Source organism: Sardina pilchardus, chromosome 9 (assembly GCF_963854185.1).
Source record: "Sardina pilchardus chromosome 9, fSarPil1.1, whole genome shotgun sequence".
NCBI lineage: Eukaryota > Metazoa > Chordata > Actinopteri > Clupeiformes > Clupeidae > Sardina > Sardina pilchardus.
Window position 1 is genome coordinate 25,391,240 of NC_085002.1, and position 14,690 is coordinate 25,405,929.

The 14,690-nt window shown below is 46.5% G+C and overlaps 1 protein-coding gene across 2 annotated transcripts in view; it reads left to right on the plus strand.

Moving 5' to 3' along the window:
• Positions 1–14,690, plus strand: part of phactr3b (phosphatase and actin regulator 3b) — a 50,836-nt gene that overhangs the window by 16,236 nt on the left and 19,910 nt on the right. For both annotated transcript variants that reach the window (XM_062544413.1, XM_062544414.1), the window contains exons 2-9: positions 4,028–4,189; positions 5,912–5,986; positions 7,080–7,223; positions 8,311–8,553; positions 9,247–9,442; positions 9,603–9,623; positions 10,669–10,859; positions 11,834–11,987. In XM_062544413.1, coding sequence (XP_062400397.1) covers positions 4,028–4,189; positions 5,912–5,986; positions 7,080–7,223; positions 8,311–8,553; positions 9,247–9,442; positions 9,603–9,623; positions 10,669–10,859; positions 11,834–11,987 — 1,186 coding nt within the window. The remainder of the gene's footprint in view (positions 1–4,027; positions 4,190–5,911; positions 5,987–7,079; positions 7,224–8,310; positions 8,554–9,246; positions 9,443–9,602; positions 9,624–10,668; positions 10,860–11,833; positions 11,988–14,690) is intronic.

Sequence of the window (14,690 nt, forward strand, 5' to 3'; positions counted from 1 at the left end):
TTAGTGAAGACTATTGGGTGAGAGGCTTAATTTAGATATTTGCACAGATTTTGACACTCATTGACAAGTTTCCATGCATGCTGTTGTAAATATTTTAGAAAACAGCTCCCTTCAAATTAAAAATAGAGGCATACTAGGGATGCATTATGCATAACTGGGCTCCCATTGGCTGCTGAAGCTTTCCTTGTCACTCTGCGTGGCAACAGCATCCCTCTCCACCCAGCAACCCCCTTTTCTCTCTTCTGCTCCCGTGATTCTCTCCTGCCTCCAAGGGGCTTTTCTGCAGCATCCCTGGTAGTAACCATGGCAACGGAAGGATGACCCAGGCGGGGTCGGCCGCCGCTGCAGCAGCAGTAACTAAAAGGCTTGACCTGAATACCACACATGCTGGTTAGCTGGACACACACAAGTCTATAAGGCAGATGACCCGCTTCTCATTGTGCTCAGGGAGTTAAGTGTCTCTCCTCCTTTTGTCAGTGAGCATCTTCCCCTTTGAGCACTGGGAGGCATGGGCACATCCTGGTGCATTTCATTTTTGTATTTTTCTCCTTCCGGGTGACTGCCCGTATGCAAACCAGAGCTACCCTAACAGGCATTTAATATCCATTAGTATTGATACACTATCTAATGAATTGACTGTTTGGGGCAAATGGCTTTTGCAGAGGATGTGAATGAGTGGCCATATTGGATCGTTAATGCACTGTGACACGGGTGTAATGTGGTCTCATTACGGTCGCCTGTGCTAGAATTTGGATCAGCCTGCGTGGTTTAACGAGATTGTTCAGCCTCAGTAAGCCTGTGTTTGAACATACCAGACTCGCGTATTACGACGTGGGCGGGGTCGGCCTTAACGGGATTCACCCAAGCTGTCCATGCGGCCTCTCCAAACTTACAGAGAGCTTTGCCCAGGATCCCCCTCTTACTATTCTTGGTCAGTGCAGGCCTCTGGCCTTGCAGAAACACCAGTGGCCAATGCTTTTTAGAGCGTCGTTACCCCATGTTCTACCCTGAATGGAAAGACTGAATATTTTATGTGTTAGACTAAGTTATTTTTTGCAAGAGGGGGGAAATGGAACATTCCTTAAGACAGCGCTCCTAATGCATTTGTTGTACTGTTATAAAAGAAACACAAGCACACACAAGCACACACACACACACACACACACACACACACACACACACACACACACACACACACACACACACACAGTTTTGGTTACTGCACCCTTGCCATACTGTTCCCTGTACAGAGCAGTACATGCATGCATGTGAAATGTGTCCCATAAGGACGTGCAGAAGAATGTGAGGGAGTTCCCCCCACAGCAGGGGAAATGCTTGACTGATAAATTCAAATACAGAGTGCATACTTACGTGCTACCACTGAGTGAATATGCATAGATGATACATGCTTTAAGGGGACTTTCATTTGCTCATCCTTGCATTCTCAACACCCTCCTCCATCTGCGTTACTGTACAGTGCCTGTGCATTGCATTTTAATTCAGGTATGCACTTGAGAGGAGAGACGAGCAGGTGTTGTTGTGTTTGCGCGCCGCTAGGTGTGACTTGTTAACGAAGGCGAGGGCCGGAGATGAAAGTGACAGCAGCAAAGGCGGTGGTGGCGGTGGCGGTGGCGGTGGCGGCGGCGTTCGGCTCTCGGCTCTCGGCCTGGCCCACGGTACAGCCCGGCCCACGGCTCATCTGCAAGTCCCTGGAGGTGTCGCTTCTCCGTCTCAGCCAGACTGTGTGGGAGGGACTATTTCTGTCCTCCCGCTCTCCAGGAGGTCGCAGAGCTCTCTCTCTCTCCCTCCTTCTCTCTCTCTGTTGCTTTCAGTTTTGCTCTCCCTCTCTCCCTCTCTCCCTTTCTATCTCTTGCTTCTCTCTTTCTCTCTCTCTGCAACTTCTATAATCTCTCTTTGTCTGTTTCTCAATCTATCTCTCTATGTCTTTCTCTCTCTCTCTCTCTTCCATTCTCTCTGTCTCTGTCACTCCCTCTCCCTTGGCACTCACAGACACTTGATGCAACAGTAGAGTTAGGGACACCTCCCATCACTGCAGACTAGTGCTGTAGATTGCATTAGGCCCCTTGGCTCCATAGGCTTGGAGAGGGGGAAAAAAATCAACAACCTGGGCACCATTTTGAGTGTAGATTAAAGGGGAGAAGCCCTGGCAGATGGTCTTCTCCCGTTATGCCTTCACCAACTGTCAATCACCCCCCGTCAGTCATTTACGCTCTGCACCAAAGCTGTCACAAGCAGCTCGCCTACTTTCTACATATTCTCCTCTGTGTGTTTTCCCATCTCCGTGTGTGTACAGTATCTTAAGAACGTCTGATTCGTGGACTGGTTTGAGGAGGGGGCTGCTGGGAGCTCAGACCAGCACTTTGGACTTTGATCCACACAGATTGAAACCCCCACAGAGTCAGATTGGCGCGGGTGGGGGGGGGGGGGGGTGCTTGATGAGAGGCAGTGGATTAAGAGTTAATCCGTGGGAAGCCCTCCAGTGTGTGAATCCCCCCCCGTTGGGAGTGGCTGCTTGTGCTTTCTGTGTCAAACGTCAAGAGTGAAGCGGCTACCGCTACCGCTGCTGCTGCTACTGCTGCTACTGCTGTCCAGTGCCACTGCATCAGAGAGCGTCAGGGTTTCTGTCCAGTTACTAACTCAGCTTGTTTTTCTGTTGAAGTGGCTGATTGTCGTGTGTGTGTGTGTGTGTGTGTGATTGGGGTGTTGGGGGTGGGGAGGGATGAGGGGGGGGGGGGGCTTCATTTGGGGCGTCAGGGCTTTCCAATCTCTACCTCTGCTCATTTTCAGTTCAAGTGGCTTATTGTCATTTGTGTGTGGGCGTGTGTGTGTGTGTGTGTGTGTCTGTCTGTGTGTCTGTGTGTGTGTGTGTGTGTCTCTGTGTGTGCTTTTGGACAGGGCCAACACAGGTCTGCTGCGACCATGTAAACCCCGTTGCACAATGCCATCCTCTGTCCCAGGCTCTGTCAGCAGCAGCAGCATCAGCAGCAGCAGCAGCAGCTAAGAGAACAGGCCCCTCTGTGTGGAGAAGGAAGTCATAGATAGTCACTGTTGTAGCGCCGTTCACATGCAAGCCCCACGGGGGGAACAGAGGGAAGCGTGTCTGACCACAGCTTACTGAGGGGTGATGAAGCCGTTTGCATGCCAACCGAGTTAGCAGGGGGGTTATGCCGGGACCTCGGCTGTTGTGTTGGGTTGGGTTCCTTTGAGTGCATTATTAGGAGCAAATAGGAGGAGCACAAGTGCCAGTTAGAGTATAAAGAGGAAATTGAAAGGCACAGTGAACAGTTCTAACGGAGGGATGACATATTGAATGAGGAGGGAGCGAAGAGGGACGGAGAGACGGAAGGGAAACAAAAGCGTGTAAAGACGGATCCCTCTCCGAGGCGATTATTTTTTGCAGCTCTTTTCTTTAATTAAAAGCAAGTGTTTTGCCTGAGGGGAGTGACCCAGATGTGCATTCTATTTGAAGAGAATCGTTGCTGCTGTATTCTCCATCCCATTAAATCACAGTAAATCACTGTGTTTTTTGAAAGTCAGTTGTGTTTGTCTCAGAGCTGGAGTGCACAATGCAACTTAGGTTTTTTGCCATTAAACAGAGTTCAGAAAGGCTGACAGGATGCCACATGACTGCATGGCGTCGTGATTGAGTTAGCGAGGATCAGAAATAGCACCCGAGTTAGCCTAGCACGCACCTTAAATATTTATTCTAAAATAGATGATTAAGTGATGGAGTGGCTGCTGTTGAGACTGACTCACTGAGGGACTGAAATAGTGTCTGAGTTTGCAAACGAGTGAGAGAGCAAAGGGTTTGAGTCAGTGAGGCAGTCAGTTAGCAAGTGAGTGAGTGAGTGAGTGAGTCAGCAAGTGAGGGAATGAGTGAATGAATGAATGAGTTGCTTTTTCTTGCTCAAGCCAGAGAGTGAGATTGAGTGAGTAAGTGAATGAGTGAATGAAGGAGCTGTTTTTGTTCTGACTCCTGCATGTTTTTTTTTGTGTCCTGCTATAGATGTGATGGACCAGCAGAGGGCGCTGCAGTCTGGTTGCCTGGTGACAGGGGTGCGCACCCCTCCCGTCCGCCGCAACAGCAAACTGGCCAGCCTGGGCCGCATCTTCAAGCCCTGGAAGTGGAGGAAAAAGAAAACGGAGAAGATGAAGCAGAACTCCTCAGGTAGAGACACCTCAGGCCTTCTGTACGCAGAACGTTCGTTCTGTGCATGTTTGTTCTGTGCAAATATGTTTCCTTGCTTTAGTCAAACGTTCTTTGAATCTGACAGATGCAATTATGGTTATGGTCCACGAAAAGTGCTTCACATAGTTTATTTAATTGATTTGAAGATCTCTCATAGTTTCTAGATCAGAGACTACAAGCCTTTCATAGGTGCAATATTGAATCTTGAATTTCCCCTTGGGGATCAATAAAGTATCTATCTATCTATCTATCTATCTATATCTTGATATAGCTAATTTAGCAACAACGAGCATGTTGTATGTAACACTATGCAACATTTTGTATGTTTTTATGAGTAACTGCTTTTGGTATCATCTTAGAATCAAGTGTGATGGATGTGGTTAGGTCAAAACAATGTGGTTTTGTGAGGGAGAGATTTAACATACCTATTGAGAAAAACCTTTCCATGACATAACCAACAATATCAAAAAAATATAGCATGCCAAATAAGGTGTCCCTGGGTTAGGCTGATGGCTATGTTTGTAAGGTTGCTGGTTTTTGACAAACACTCTGTAACGCTGCTTTAAATCTGAACGCAAGCTCGAATGCCACCTCAGTAGTTTGGAGCCACATGTGCAGCGCCGCTCTGAGATAATGAGGTAAACAAACGCATCCTCTTATCTGCGGCACCAAAAGCATTATTTCACACCACCTGTCAGGGCAGATCTGTGACACCTTAATGGCTTCTTAGAGGGTAGCTGAGTGCACTCTTTGCTGTGTCGGGGGGAGTTAGCGGTGTGTGCTGCTGATGAGGTCCCTTGCGAGTTCATTTAAATGGCGCTGGCTGGGTGGATCAGCAGCTCATTAAAGATCACAAAGAATGGAAAGCCGTTTTTTTTACCTTGGCTCTGTTAGAAAAGGAGAGTTTGGCGCATGGGCGAAAGCTACCGTGAACTGGAAAACGCTCCTCCCTCGTATTCAAGTCTAGGATGTTGAAATTACAAAGACAGAAATACAGATTGTGATGCAAATGCAGAATGTGACGCAAACCCTCTCTCACCGCCCCCCCCCCCCCCCCCCCCTCCGCACATTACTTCACCACTTCAAATTGGAGGTTCAGGTAGCGGTTGCTGGGGCCTTTTGTGAATGGTCTTTGGCCGCAGCCAAGTGTTAAGCTCCCTTAATTATTCATTTGGGTGCCAGATAAGCATGAAGGGACGCTAGATGTCTGCTAAAACGGGCCATTTTATCCCTCAGCCTGGTTATAGGGTTGTAAATGGGCTTGTAAAATACCATCTGTTGCATGTTTGTGAAGTTGAGTTGCATACCTTCTGTGTTTACGTCAGAAAGAAAAAAGAATAGAATATATACTTTTTTGATCCCGTGAGGGAAATTAGTTTCTCTGCATTTAACCCAATTTAACCGAATTAGTGAACACACACAGGACACAGTGAACACACAGTGAGGTGAATCACACATTGACCCGGAGCAGTGAGCTGCCTGCCCAACCAGCGGCGCTCGGGGAGCAGTGAGGGGTTAGCTGCCTTGCTCAAGGAGCAAGGCACCTAACCGTGGACTGGTCGGGGATCGAAGCGGCAACCCTCCGGTCACAAGCCCGAAACCCTAATCAGTAGGCCACGGCTGCCCTCAGGGGACAAGGTACAGTGCTCCGTTCATCCATTTTATGTCATGGTTAAGAGGGATGTGTGACTCTGCACACAGGTCCGGAGAAGAAGTCAGCAGGGCGGCAGCATCGCGACGAGCTCACCAGGAAGGGTCTTGGAGATCAAGGATCAGGTGAGTGGGGGGGGAAGGGGGGAGTGATAAACACACAGATATACACAGATGCACAAACACAGAGCGAGTGAGAGTGACAGAGAAAGAGAGAGGTAGTGTGTGTGAGACACTCACAAACATAGGCCTACACAAACAGAGTTTGAGGGGAAAAGGGACAGAACGAGTGACACGCACGCACACGCACACGCACACGCACACACACACATACACACACACACACACACACACACACACACACACACACACACACACACACACACACAGACACACACACACACACACACACGAGTGTTATGTAACTGCCCTCTTGTTATTCACTGCTGATTATCAGCTGCCTGTCACAGGTTAGTGGTGAAGAGAGAGAAGCACTCATTGCAGCTGAAGGTTTAGGATCAACAGCACTTATTTTGAACCAAAACAGCAGCACTTATTTTGAGCCAAAACAACAGCACTTATTTTGAGCCAAAACAACAGCACTTATTTTCATCCAAAACAACAGCACTGTCAGCCATTTCATTCAACGCCACACTCTTTTGTAGTTGAGCCCTGGGCCTCTCTCGCCCCGGTCCGCAGCTGGGCCGGATCTGGGAGAGATCCATCCAGGCCATGCAGCTGCTGTGTGGAGTTTCTCAATTACGCTAAATCATAGCAAAGCTAAATCACTAATTAAGCTAAATCAATAAATTAATGTGTTTTGCCTGATGCAGACACCTCATTTGGGAATCTTTCTCCACCATTTTGTGTGTCATAATAGATCTTGATGTTTGCCTCCTTTGTCATGTCATAGCATAGCTGATGAAAATACATTCCCTTAAAGGTATACTATGCAGGATTGTCGATTTCATCACCAATCATGACATGGTAAAATAATTTTTTTAAGCTTTTAAGAGCAATTCTAACAACAATTTTACAACAATAAACAAAAACCACAATAAGTGTATCAATGAGTGTAGTAAGTGCATCAATGAGTGCAATTGTCTGTAGGATAATTGCACTCAAGTAGTTGTAAGTAGTGCTATGAGAGGAGATGTAAAATCAAAACAATCTTAGCAGACTGGATTGGGACCCATGTTTGTTATGTTACGTTCTGTAGAGTCTGCATGTGGGGGCAACGGGGACGAGCCAGGCACGCCCACCCAGGAGTTCTCCGACGGCGAGGAGCGGGACGAAGACCCCATGGCACCACTGGCCAGCACCGGAGACGACCTGGGCTCAGACGAGGACAACACCTCCACAGGTGAGCCCTCACCTGGCGCTGACTAAATCACACAGATCTGTATGGGCTAGGGGGCACTGGGCACTAATAACTCATAGTATTGGGCAATGTGCATACAGTGGGTCCCATTTATGAAGTAGCTATTTCACTCAACTGCAACTGCGTGACATGTATTAGGCCTACAGTACAACTTATCGCCACAAGGTGGCAGTTTAAGTCCGCTGTAGCATTGCGACAGTGTGACTACTGTAAGCTACAGAATGATAATAAAGATCACCTTGTTGAAGTCATACAGTAGCTTGGGCTAAATCAGAGCCTACTTTTGTTTTAATCAAGCTGGGGCCAGAAATGTTGGCTTTTGGCAAACAGTTGAGGCCTACTCAAATTGGACAATTATAACTCATATTGGGCAATGTACATATTACAGTTATAGATAACATACTGTATCATGTAAAATAGTGATCATGTGTGGTAGTTATGTCAGTGCTGTTGTTGATTAAGGAATGTTAGCAAATTGGATTGGGGTGGGGTGGATTTTACCATATGGCATTAATGAGTTATCTGGACCAGCATTTGGCAAATTCCTGAAGCAGCACTATTTGTTAGCGCATTTGACTTACTGCTTGTGTAAGCAGTTATTTTTTTCAAGGATTTGCCAAACTCTAACAGCACATTGGCAGAAGGTGGTTGGTTAAATCTTATTGAATTATCAAAAAAATGCTAACGTTGCTCCAAGTGTTTTCCAACTGAGTAGTCAGGATCAATAATAGAGTATTGTGAAGAAATATTGATTTGGCTTTTCATCATATTCATAATGGTATAAGCCATACTGCTAAACTATATATTCAATTGAAAGGGCACAAAGTCTCAGGTATGGTTGACCATACATGGATCAGTGGATATCCATTCATCTGCTCGTGCTCACTAGATTCAGTTAGTCGAACATTAAAAGTAGTTCCCTTAATGGTCACTAGGTGGAGACAGAGATTGCTAAAATACTGATTTGCTCTGTGTGCGTGTGCGTGTGCGTGTGCGTGTGCGTGTGCGTGTGCGTGTGCGTGTGTGTGTGTGTGTGTGTGTGTGTGTGTTTATATTTCTGTTCACTCAGTGCGGGACACCACAGAGGACGTTGACACTGCAGGCGACCACAGTCAGATGGAGGAAGAGGTTGTGGACGACGAGGTTCCTTTCATCGAGACCCCCAGTAAGAGCGCTATGGGAACCACTGACACCAGCACAGAGAAGAAGGAGGAGCCCAGGGCAGAGCCACCGCTGGCCAAGAGAGAGCCCTGCAACCCTCCAGCCCCCATCGTCCCCGTTAAGCTGCTAACTCGACTGGGAAGTCTGGATGGTGCGTGGGCATTTAACTTCCTTATGAGTCTCCGTTACCCTGGAAATCCAGAGTTCTTGTGAGAGAGCACAGTTTGAATTGTGTCTGCAAGATACTCTGGCCACGAGCAATGATGCACATTACGTTTTGCAGCAATATCGGTGCAGCCAATCAAATCGGCGTAGGCGGGACAAAGGCGAGCTGAACTGATGACGACAGCGCTAGAACTTTCAGTTTTGGTCGTAGTTATCCAGTTGCGTCGAAGTCCAGAATCAGTCAGAGTAAACATTGGTCGTAGTGTTATCCAGTTGCGTTCAGTGTGCTTGGTGCCGCCCCTCGAATTGAGTCATTTTCATTATTCGTGGCCAGACCCTTAATCTGACAGATTCCAGGGTCTGGTTTACTACCAGGCTAAGTCTCAGTAGTGATAATGGTAATATCAGTAACCGTAGGCTAATGGTTCTCTGCCAGTCTGAACAGTGATAAATCACGTCATCACTTTACAATTTCTGGTTCATAGAGATCAAAACTACCTTAGGGACCATGCCAGTCCTAGCCTGTACTAAGCTGTTGCTAATCTTAAATATTAGCTAACACTGTTTGAAAAAAAGTCACACGAATACTAAAAGTGTAAAGTGCAAAAATGACCTGCACAGATAGACAACTGCTCTGCCATTTCCACCTGCATAACAGGCCTCTCTCCATGTCTGATAGGCTCCCAGGTCAACCACATGAGGCAGGCGCCCGCCACTCTGCCTCGGAACTTCACCCTCCCCAAAGACTCGTTCCGGGGGAAGATCCTCACCCCGACCGGCTCGCCTCACCTGGGTGCCATGCACCCTCAGCTGCCCCCTAGCTGCATCATAGAGGAACTGCACCGTGCCCTTGCCTCCAAGCACCGCCAGGACAGGTGTGTAGCATTAGAGACTGAGCTGATGGAGGATGTTCCTGGGTTCATTTCCCTGATTGCAAACATACAGATACATTAACTGTATAGACAACGTATATCATATATTTCATTCATTTCAACTTTAATGCTCATGTGTAAAAACTCATGTATTGTATTTCAGTTTCCCTGGTAAAACTGCCATGTGAGTATTAAATTAATAAAACTTGAAATTTAAAATTCCCAAAAGTAGAATCTGCCCAACTTAATACATTCATATGTGACATCATGCTGCTCCAAGGTGTGCTTCAAATTGCATATAGTGTTATGGGTATAAGCCGTCCCACATACATAATATCGTAGTAAGTAATACATTATGATAGTCATTGAATTACGGCCAGAAGCGACTGTCAATGGATTATATCCAGTGTGGCAGGGTCCATGTGGTCACAACACACACTTACACACACACACACACACACACAGACACACACACACACACACACACACACACACACATATATATATATATATATATTAGCAGTTTTGCTCTTCCTACAGTCGTATGCAAATGTTTGGGCACCCATGCTAAAGTTGACTAAAAAGAGGAATAAAAAATCAACTTTTAGAAATTTATCTTAATGCCTTCATTAAAAAAATGGTAAAAGTCCAACCTTTAAGGACACCAATTGTCTTTGTGAATGAAGAATATATCATAAAGAAATAAAGAAATAAATGTTCTTCCTTAAAATACAGGGTGCATAAGTTTGGCCACTCCCATGTTAAATTCCCATAGAAGCAGGCAGATTTTTTATTGATACAGGCCAGTCATTTCATGGATCCAGGACACTATGAATCCTGATAAAGTTCCCTGGGCCTCTGGAATTTAAATAGCCCCACATTATCACATGCCCTTCACCATACCTAGAGAGTGGCACAGGGTTCTTTTCATAAGATCACCTCTCAATACAAATCAGACTAGCTATTAGGCTAACTATTAGTTATTAGGCTAACTATAATAAAACCATGCCAATCTTTAGGTATGGTGAAGGGTAGGTGATGATGTGGCAAACTTTTGCATACGACTGTATATGCTTATAGAAGTTTTGTAGTGTGTGTGTGTGTGTGTGTGTGTGTGTGTGTGTGTGTGTGTGTGTGTGTGTGTAGTGTGGGCTTCTGTGGAACAGTGGTCAGTGTCTGTGGTATATAAATGTGTTGGGGAAACATGGAATGGTTTCTTGTCTCTGTAGTTTTCACGGGAAAGAGGTCCGCTCCTCGCCGAAGCGCCGCACGGACGTTCGGCTGTCCCGCACCTCCAGCACAGAGAAGGAACCCTGTGGAGAGGGCGAGAACAAGAAGGAGGCCGAGGAGAACAAGGAGAACATGCGGCTGGACGAGTTCTACAACGACCCAGACAGCTGGAACGACTCCGTCATCTCCGGTCAGTCTCATTCACTTCAATTTGCTTTATTGTCGCTAGTTTTTCTTTTTTTCTTTTTTTTGTTTTTTTAAAGGTGAAAGTCCTGCTGCATCAAATCTCATTGGGATGAATGACTGTTATGTATAAACCGCCAGTCTAGTGTAGATGTCACCGTCTGAAACATTATTTCATTGAGAAATTGTTTCATTTCATTCAAGGTCAAAAAAACAACATGGTATCAAAAGCTTTTGAGGATTGACGATAGTATTTAATATTTATTTTGAAACTGCTTGACCTAGTCTCTTTAAAAAATGTGACTGGTCAGCTGCATCTGTTGGCCTAATTCTGCCGCTGGTCTGGTGCCATCACATGTGGGTCAGCGGAAAACAAACGTGATAGAGAGGGATAGAACGTGAGAGCGAGGGATAGAGATGGGGCGGAAGGGGAAAGGGGGAGAAATGAGAGGGAGGGAGGAGGGAGGGAGAGAGAGGGGGAGAGAAACAGAGAACGAGAGAGATGATCCTTTTCCTAGACTAAACACAGACTCAGGGGCATCAACTTTACTATGTACTAGAGTAAGGCAGAGCAGTCTAGGGAGATGCACTTCACTTTAACACATCCAGGGTTTTTTTTCTGATAATGATTTGCGCAAGCAAGAATAGCCGTGAAATGGAACTTCATCTGCACACTCATTTAGTCTTCACACTATTGGTAAGATGGCTTTTGTTACTGTGTTTAGATTGTATGTAGAAGGGCAGTGTTCTGCTAAAGGGGATTATTATAATGACTGTATACAAGCTTTGGAGTCTGTGTGTTTGATTCTATTGATTTACCTCATTTGTATGCCATTGCTTTATGTGTTTGCATTTTTATGCGTGCATGTCTATTTTCTTATGATGTGCATGTGTTTCTCTGTGTTTGTATTCGATTATTCATTGATTTGTGTGTGTGTGCGTGTGTGTGTGTGTGTGTTTGTCTGTCCGGCGTGACCACAGGGACCCTGCCACGCCGGATAAGGAAGGAGCTCCTGACCGTGAAGCTGCGCAACCGGCCCAGCAAGCAGGAGCTGGAGGACCGGAACATCTTCCCCGTGCGCAGCGACCAGGAGCGGCAGGAGATCCGGCAGCAGATCGAGATGAAGCTGGCCAAGTAAGACACACAGCCCCCCCCCCCCACACAGCCCCCCCCCCCCCCCCCCAAAAAAAACTCCACTGTCCACTCCCCTGCCACCATGTCCCCTCTGACCTCATCCCCACATCCATCAGTGTCCCTTCACCAGAAATGGGACAACTCTGGCTTCAGGAAGTAGAACTCCCACCTGATATTTGGTCCAACCATTCAATTAACCAACTCATTCCCAGGCCTGATAGAGTTAATAATAATAATAATAATGATAATAATGATCCATTTTATTTATAGTACAATTTCAAGAAAGGCTATATTGTCTTTGAATGTATTTGATCATTTCAGGCACAGTTCATTTCCTGTCTATCAGCCCTGCATTCTGCTTTGCACAGCCCCTTCAGTCAGGTGGTTCTAATGAGTGAAGGGTGCAGCAGGTAGAATAGATGGGACTTTTACTTTCTGGAGCCGGAGGTTTCCACCTCTGCCTTCCACTGTTGTGATGTACTTCCTCTCCTCACTCACCTTCCCCTCCTCTCCTCTCTCTTTCTCTCTCTCTCTCTCTCTCTCTTCTCTACTCTTCTCTCATGAGATTCATTTTTTCATTCATCCTCATCTATATTTCGCTCTGTCCTCCCACACGCAGCTCTGCTGTTCTTTTCTCCTCTCCTCCCGCTCACATCCCTCAAAGCCTCTCCTTCCCCTCATCCCTAAACCCCTCCATCTTCTCTCATCATATCTCTTGTCCTCCTCCTCCTCCTCTTCCTCCTCTTCTTCCTTCTCCTCATCCCCGCATATTCCTCCATCGTCTGCGAGGACTAGATGATAATTTAATACCTTGTGTTAGCTGTACACTCAAAATGTTCAGCTCATTTAAAGAACACTCGTCAAGCATAATTGTGTCATACCATTTGGCAGGTAATAATTCTTACTTGAATCAGTCTTTGCTCTCACAGACTGAGAGGAATACATGTGCCCACATCTCTGTGCCCCCTCGTTTTCCACCCTCCTCTTCCTCAGTGATCTTCCTCTTTCCGTCCGCTCACTCCGTCTTTTCCTCCCGTCTGTATTTTCCGTCTTCGTCTCGGTCCTCTTTTTTTTCTTCCTCTTTTCTTTTGGCGCTCACTCTCCTCTTTCAGCACTTTTCTTGCTCTCTTTTCTCTTTATTTTCCTCTGTCCCTCATTTGCTCCATCTCTTCCTCACTCTTCATCCCTCTTTCTTTCTCTCTTTCTCTCTCTCTCTCTCTCTGTCTCTCTCTCTCCCTCCTTTTATTTCAAACCCAGTTGTTTGCCGCCTCCCCCGCCCCAGTCTTCCTGATGAGTCTCTAACCCTCTCTTACGTAACCGCCTTCCTCCTGTCTTCCCAAATCTGCATCACCCCCCCCCCCCTTTTCTTTCAACCCACACATACAAACAACACACATTAGTCTCTCAAAGTCTCTCTGGTGTGCAGCCTTCGTCACCCGATCCCTGCTGCAGCCCCTCAGCCCCCCCCCACCGCTGAGATACAGTATATACGAACATGCCCGTAGGCAGCTGCTAATGAAAAAAAGAAACCGTAATTACAAAGCATGAAAGCAGACAGTCTTAATGATCAATACCGTGTCAGTTATTGAGCGTGCATTGTATTTGATTCGCTGTGGCACAGTTTTGCCAGTCTTGGGAGTCCCAGCAGTCATAGTTGTGTCTGTCGATTCAGTGTCTCCTCTTTGAGGACTTGTGGGAATGCCCGGTGTCAGTATCCGTCTGAGTGTGTAGACTGCCAATAGCGTTGTGACACAGTCACTCAGCAAGACTGATGTGATGGAGCCCGGCATTAATGACAAGTGCGCCACCACACATTACCAGTCATGCCTGCTCAGTGAAATATACAGCTAGCCTACATGGGGACGTGTATGGCTCACGTAGGCTGTGATTTGTCATTCGTGCTGACAGCTCCAGCAATCAGAATTAACTCAAATTCAGCGACATCGACAAGTGCCACTGAACACATGCCAAGATAGATCAGAATTTATGAGGAGAGGTATTGCAAAGAAAACAACTTGTCATGCACAGGTTACGTAATGTGTGCTTACGGGATGGAAATCCAGTGGCCATCGCCGAGTCCGAGGGTAGTGTGGAGTGTGCAAGTGTCCTAGAGTTCCCCTCACCTACGGTACGTTAAATCCAGATGCAGGCCTTCAGTCTGTAGAGGGCGGGGTGTGTGTACACTGGAGTAGACTGCAGAGTGCTGATTTTTTGATCTCACAAAGAGCAGTTCCCGTTGTGGTCCCAAGGCTGTGCAGTAGTACCACTTCACTGAAGGGGCATGGCATGGGTGTCTGTGTCTGTATCCAGACGGCAAAGAATTCAGAAAAGAGGTTGCGAATGTTGAAGCCTGTGAAATGGGTTTCAATGAAATAATGAAGCTCAAGATCTCTTTTCCCTCTTTTTTTTCACCCAAACAAATTCATTCAGATAGTGGTACAGTTACAGTATAGTGGGTTTCAATGCAAAACGGAGCAGAGGTGACTGCCGTATTTGCTCATGGACATAGTTACAACCTGAGTAATCAACAGTCAAACATGAACGAAAGAGCTGTCTTTGGAAGAGGATTTTGCAGTCACAATCCACATCGCTATGACATAGGCAGACAGCAATATGTGTATATACAGTATGCTTTGTCCATGCAGTTTGCCTCTTCTGCATTCAATGTTTTATCAGGACCCCCGTAACTGATGTTGCCCTTCT